The sequence below is a fragment of the Coturnix japonica genome, chromosome 1 (genome assembly GCF_054131305.1).
Source record: "Coturnix japonica strain WE chromosome 1, WE-NBRP24, whole genome shotgun sequence".
NCBI lineage: Eukaryota > Metazoa > Chordata > Aves > Galliformes > Phasianidae > Coturnix > Coturnix japonica.
In genome coordinates this window covers 65,123,586-65,129,586 of record NC_140663.1, presented here as the reverse complement: position 1 = coordinate 65,129,586, position 6,001 = coordinate 65,123,586, and the positions used below count along the sequence as shown (strand labels likewise).

At 45.9% G+C, this 6,001-nt stretch overlaps 1 protein-coding gene across 2 annotated transcripts in view; it reads left to right on the top strand.

Moving 5' to 3' along the window:
- The first annotated feature begins 276 nt into the window (after window positions 1–276).
- The window catches only part of PTPRO (protein tyrosine phosphatase receptor type O), a 145,002-nt gene continuing 139,277 nt past the window's right edge, over window positions 277–6,001 (top strand). For both annotated transcript variants that reach the window (XM_085543395.1, XM_085543389.1), the window contains exon 1: window positions 277–725. In XM_085543395.1, coding sequence (XP_085399521.1) covers window positions 501–725 — 225 coding nt within the window. In that variant the 5' untranslated portion in view covers window positions 277–500. The remainder of the gene's footprint in view (window positions 726–6,001) is intronic.

Sequence of the window (6,001 nt, the reverse complement as noted above, 5' to 3'; positions counted from 1 at the left end):
CCTATACCTTGAGCTTCTCGTTTCCCAGCCCTGTGCTCACTGCTGGCAATGGCCCCTGGAGCCGGTGTCTGATCGTTCTTTCCCTGCTCACCCGGCATTTGTCCCCCTCAGACGTGGTGCGGTGGGTGTGGGGGGGTTAACAACGGCAGGGGCCGGAGCTGCGCTTTGCCTCTTGCTCCCGGGAAGAGGAGGTGCCGGGGGAGAGGCGCGGGGCGGCGGCTGCGGGCTGTCAACCCGCGGGGCTCGGGGTGCTGTGGCCACTCCCGTGGGCACACCGCGCTGCCGTCGCTCGCGGCCGCTCTCCCCACCCCTTCCTTTCCCGTGCAGCGAGATCGCCCAAACTCCAGCGAGCGGAGACACCCACCCCGCCGCCGCCGCCGCCTCCTCTTTCTTCTTCTCCTCCTCCTCCTCCTCCCCCCGCCGCAAATCCCAAATAAAAGGGCGGGGGGCGGCAGGATGCGCGGCTCGGCGGGGAGGTCGGCGCCGCCGCCGGCCGCCTGATGCTGCCGCAATTCGCCATTGCCGAGCACGGCTCGGAGCCGGGCGGAGGGAGGCGAGGGGCAGCGGCGAGGGGCCGGGGGGCAGAGGAGCCGCAGCCCCCCCCGCCCGGCCGCTCCCGCGGGCCGCGGCCGCCGCGCTCCCCGATGCCCGACCGCCGCCGGCGGGGAACCCGGGGGGGACCGGGGGCCCGCTCCTGCCTGCTCTGGCTCTTTGTGCTGCTAAAGGTAAGTGCGGGGAACGGGAGGGCTGCGCGCCCCGCGGGAGCGGGGCCGCCTTTGTGTGTTCGGGCTGCGCCCCGGAGGCGAGGGCTTAACCCGGGTTCGGCTGTCCCCGCTTTGTGCTCCCGCTGCGAGGGGGATGAAGGAGGGGCCGCTGCGCCCCACACCCAAAAGTGCCGGGGATGCGGCGCTCCCCCATCTCCCGTCGCGCCCGAAGTTCCGCGGCGTAGTGGGAGCGCCCCGCGCTGTCCTTCAGCACCGCGGGCAGACACCTGCCGCCGCGCCCAACGCAGCCCGCCCGGCTCCTGCCGGCTTCCCCCGGAGCTGCCGAGAAAGGCGGCTAACAAAGGCGGGCGGGGGGGAACCGCGTGTCGCTTCGCCGATATGAAGAATTTGACATTGCTTCCAGATCAGTGCTGGCTCTGTCCTCCTGGAGGGTGAATCTTTCAAAGTTCAGCGTAATGCCGCCAGCTTGGCTTCATGTGGCGTCTTTTATCGTTATGCGTTTGATGCTTTAGTGGTTCCTCAGTCGTATTTAACGTGCTTCATGCAACTTCTTAAAGAAAACATCTGCTCTGCCTGGGCAAATAGCACCGATTGTAAATGCCAGTGCCCTAAATGGCAATATTCCGCGGTACTGAAAACTTTGTTGAGTATTTGTCAGTGGCAACTAAGAAACTCGCTCTTCAGTGCCTCACAAATGGAAGTGTTCTATAGAAATGAGCAGAGCTCCCCGAGTGAATGGGAGTTTGTAGGATCGTATCCTGGAACGGCAGTGGAGTCACTTCTAGCATTGACATTGCATTGACAGAAGTACTAAAGGGGAAGCGTTTGCAGCATCTGTTCGCATACTCAGCCGTCAGCTGTCTCATTTTCATAACTGCTGAAATGTACATTTATGCAGGGTAAAATGTTAATATAGTGACAAAACTTCATTCCTAAGAATTTAATGATATCTTGGGTTTTTAGTACATATGGCCCCATCCCTGGAGGCATTCAAGGCCAGGCTGGATGTGGCTCTGGGCAGCCTGGTCTGGTGGTTGGCAACCCTGCACATAGCAGGGGAGTTGAAACTGGATGATCTTTGTGGTCCTTTTCAGCCCAGGCCACTCTATGATTCAGTGATTCTATAGAAATAAATCTAAAGAAATGGGGTAAAGGTTTGACGGCAGCCAAGGCCTTGAGTTTTTTTCCTGTTGGAAGGTGACCATCAATTCAGAGCCAGATAAAACTCAGACGTGCCCTTGGGTATGTTGCTTGAGAAAACCCAGGACTGGAATGGCAACAAAAGCTGCAGGAAAATAATGATGGGTACTGGCAGAATTCTATAGTGTGAGAGGTGAAGCTGTAGCTCAAGACAGGGGCACATCAGCAATGCTACGCGTGAGTAGATTATGATTTTTGTTGGATGCCTACGCATTTATTTTTTCTTGCATTAACTAATAATTAAAGGTAATTAATTTAAAAACAAGGCATTTCCCTTGCTCTGTGCTGTTTGGTTATGCTAACTTGTTGTGGAACTACTAAATTTATCTAGCCTTGAGCTATTGGCTTCCAGGTGAGACAGCAATTTAATCTTGTTGGGAAAGCAGCTGCACTGAACTGATGACTCTGATGCCTGTGTGCTTGCTGCTTCAGCATTAGCAGCCCAAATGTCACTTGCTAAGCTGTATCTGCTTGGTGTGGCCTTGATGCCCATCTGGCAATTTATAAAGCCATCAGCAAGCTTTGCACAGTGATAAAACAGCTCAAAGCACATTTTCATTTCCTTTCCATGCTGTATTTCATGATGTAAAGAAATGGTGCCAAATTCTTTCAAGACCTGGCACTATCTGTTGATGCTGGTGTGGTCAGTGACGAGGAGGGGATCAAACAGCAATGCTACCCACTGCAGGTTCACGTACCTGATATTGTCATCTACAGGCTAGCAATATTTAGTTCCTTCATTCACAGCTCTGTCTGAGCATTACTTTGTGCTCCAGGGCAGTATCATAATCTTTTTAGGAAACAGAGCAATGTGATCTTGCACCTCTATCATTCTTCAGTGGTTTTCTTATGCAATGGCTAGCTTAGAAACTAGCAGGATAAATACATTGTTTGTGAACTCAGGCATTAATATAGATTTATAGCTCTTGGAAGAGGAATAGAATTATATCTTACTTCAACAAAAAGCTTCCAAGCTTCCTGCTGGAGGAATCTCTTTCTGACCTAAAACATTGCCAAACCTGATGCTGAGATATCATCAATCTGTTACACTTACAAGAGGATCTGACCAATGCTTATACTAGAAAAACAATGAGAGACCTGGTTGTCTATGAACTGAGTGGATGACAGTGTTCAGGAAAATTATCTAGAAGTGCAAAGGGAAAAAACACAATTCATTTCCAGGAGACTGAGGTATTTGTATGGGGTCTTAATATGCTACTGAGGCTTTGTGTGCATATATATATATATTACTTTTACATGTATATATATATATATTAGTTTTTTATGATCAACTGCCCTTTGCTCAGGACTCCTCCTACAAGCCACATTCTCATTTTGTTATTTTCATGAATTATATTTATGGATTATTTCTATATCAGAATGATTCTAATGGACAAAGATATTTATAAGAATGCTTGGGCGCCAACTCATGCTTATGGAACTATAGTAGGCACACAGTCTAGCAGTGGAATAAGTCTACCATTATCCTCTGGCAACTTTCTAACTTCAGTGCAGTAATAGTGGACAATCAACAGAAGATCTTTCAAGAGAGATCAAGAGAGAGCCCTGCACTCAAACTGGAAGAGGTCAACAGAGTAATTTCTAGATGGCATCATTTCAGTCAGAAGCTACATCCAAGGGCGATTCCTAGTTTGAGTTAGTAGAGGGACCATGCTGAATAAAGACTTGCCTGTAGCTATCCTACAACCTTTGGGCCATTTGTTAAAGAGCTCACAGACAATGTGCTGACTAAACTTTAGAAGCCCACTTATTATCTGCCTTTCTGATGTCACCGTATGGGGAAATTCAGACAGATTGTCCTGCCTGTTGATTGAGTGAGTGTTAAGCAAAGTCTTGTGTCTAAACCCATCATGAGACTAATTTTACTCGATGTTTCAATACAGGAGAAGGTACCTTTTATTACTTGGCCATGTGAGTCAGAGTGATAAACGTCAGAAAAATAAGCTTTGGAAATAAATGCTTTTGCTGAACAACTTAAAAGGATCATACTTACCTTCGTATTTAAGTATTTAAAATTACACATCTTTTCTACTGGAGGAGTATGTATCATCTTCATTACCATAAGCACTCTTATCCTACAGTACATTAGTGATCACACTTTCCTTATTAAAATTTCAAAATATTCTTGTAGCAATATGTAATTGATTGCAATGTAAAGAAAGCCTACTTTGATTAGATGTTAAGTGTTTTAAAATTAAAATGTTTATGCAGAGCACAGTACATAGAAGTATGCTGTTCTAGGATGGCCAACAGTTCAATAGATGTTCCAGATCTAAGAGACAAACCGGACAATTGCATTACATGTATGATGGTAGAAGGGAGCTGTTGGGCCAGTGTATTCCTGTCCATTCTTCTGTGTCTAGTCTTGAGTTATCTGATGGAGGAAAGCTTCAGGAGAAAATTCCCAGTATGAAAGGATGGCAAGGCAATGGAACAGGTTCCCCAGAAATATGGTGAATGCCTCATCCCTGGAGACATTCAATGTCAGGCTGGAGCAACCTCATCTAGCTGTACACGTCCCTGTTCATTGCAAGGGAGTTGGACTAGATGACCTTTTAAGGGTCCCTTCCTACTCAAATGATTCTATGGTCCTGTCTGCAAGAGCACCATAGGAATTACAGCTTCACTTGTGATTCATCCAAAGTCAGTGAGCTGCTGCCAGTCTAAGCAAGATATCGTCCTTCATCTTCTATTGGATTGCAGCCATAATGCTCTTGAAGAGCTTTGGCACAGCACAACAAAAGAAATTAGGATCATAAGTGAAGCTAAGCATTAACTTTGAGCAAGTAGGTGAAATATTGGATGATGTCTGTCTTCCGTTGAAGTGTCTCTGTGGGACATAGGACCTGGCTGGACTTTTTGTCTTTCCCACTGAAAGCTCCTAAGTTCCAGAAAATATGATGATTTAGGGAAGCAGGAAAGTGAAGAGAGTGGTTTGTTAATATGCACACAAAAGCTATTATAACTTTTCTATTAAGCTTCTGTCAATATAAAGCTGAAAAGAGAAAAATCTTTATGAAGTTGATGTAGCAATGTATACTGACTGCCACATCCACAATATATAACAAATGAATAGAGAATGGGAGATAAATGAAATTGAAAAGTTACCTTGCTTTTCATAACACTGTATAATCTGGGATGAATACAGTCAGTGAAAGGAGCAACTCTGAAGGAAGAAGACTTCTGTCTTTCCAGTAAGACAAATGTGATGCATAGTATTTCATTTCTGGAACCTCTTCATTATTATGCTAGGAAATTACAGCTGCTTTTAAGATAAGGAGTTCCAGAAATAATTGATAGGCATCATGTCTGGCTTACCATAAAGACAGCATGTTGAACCCCAGCAAAAGTAGCATGTGCTATTCTCAAATTACGGTGGTTATCTTTGCATTTTCTGTTCAATTAGATGTATGGATTTAGAGAAAGAAGTTCTTTAGTAAGCATCAGTGATGGACAAATTGGTTATACAGATGATAGCAACAGGGAAGAGAGCTGGAAGGTAATATGCTCAGCTTTATGTATGCTGATCTTGAGGTGACAGCACAGGCACAGGTAGAGGATATGTAGGATAGGAGCTATGATCGAATATAGAGCACAATACTGAGATGGAAAAATCCAAGAGGGACACTTAAGCACAGGGGCTGAACACTTGAGAGCAGCTGAATGGAGGTAACAGAAGTCAACAACTCTGCTGTTTTGAGGCAGCCAGAGATGTGATGAAGCAGTTTGGTAAATAGAAAGCTCTTGAGGGAAAAACACATGAACAAATTAATTTTTAAGAACTTTGGGGAAAAGCAGATAATGTTGCTTGACAATCTAACAGTTATGATTTTGAAGTGATTGGGCCTTGGTGAACTTTAGGAGGATGAGACATGAGTCTTCTGGTTATTTCAGCAGGATTTAAACAAGCCATAGTTGCTTTACATGCTATAAACCTGCAGGTCTCCAATTTAGTTATGATGACTTTGGATTATATCTTTGGGTTAAGAGAGGTAGTTTCTGGTCACTAAGTTGTCAATCAAATTAGAAACTCATTCAATTTTAAGAGTTTTCAA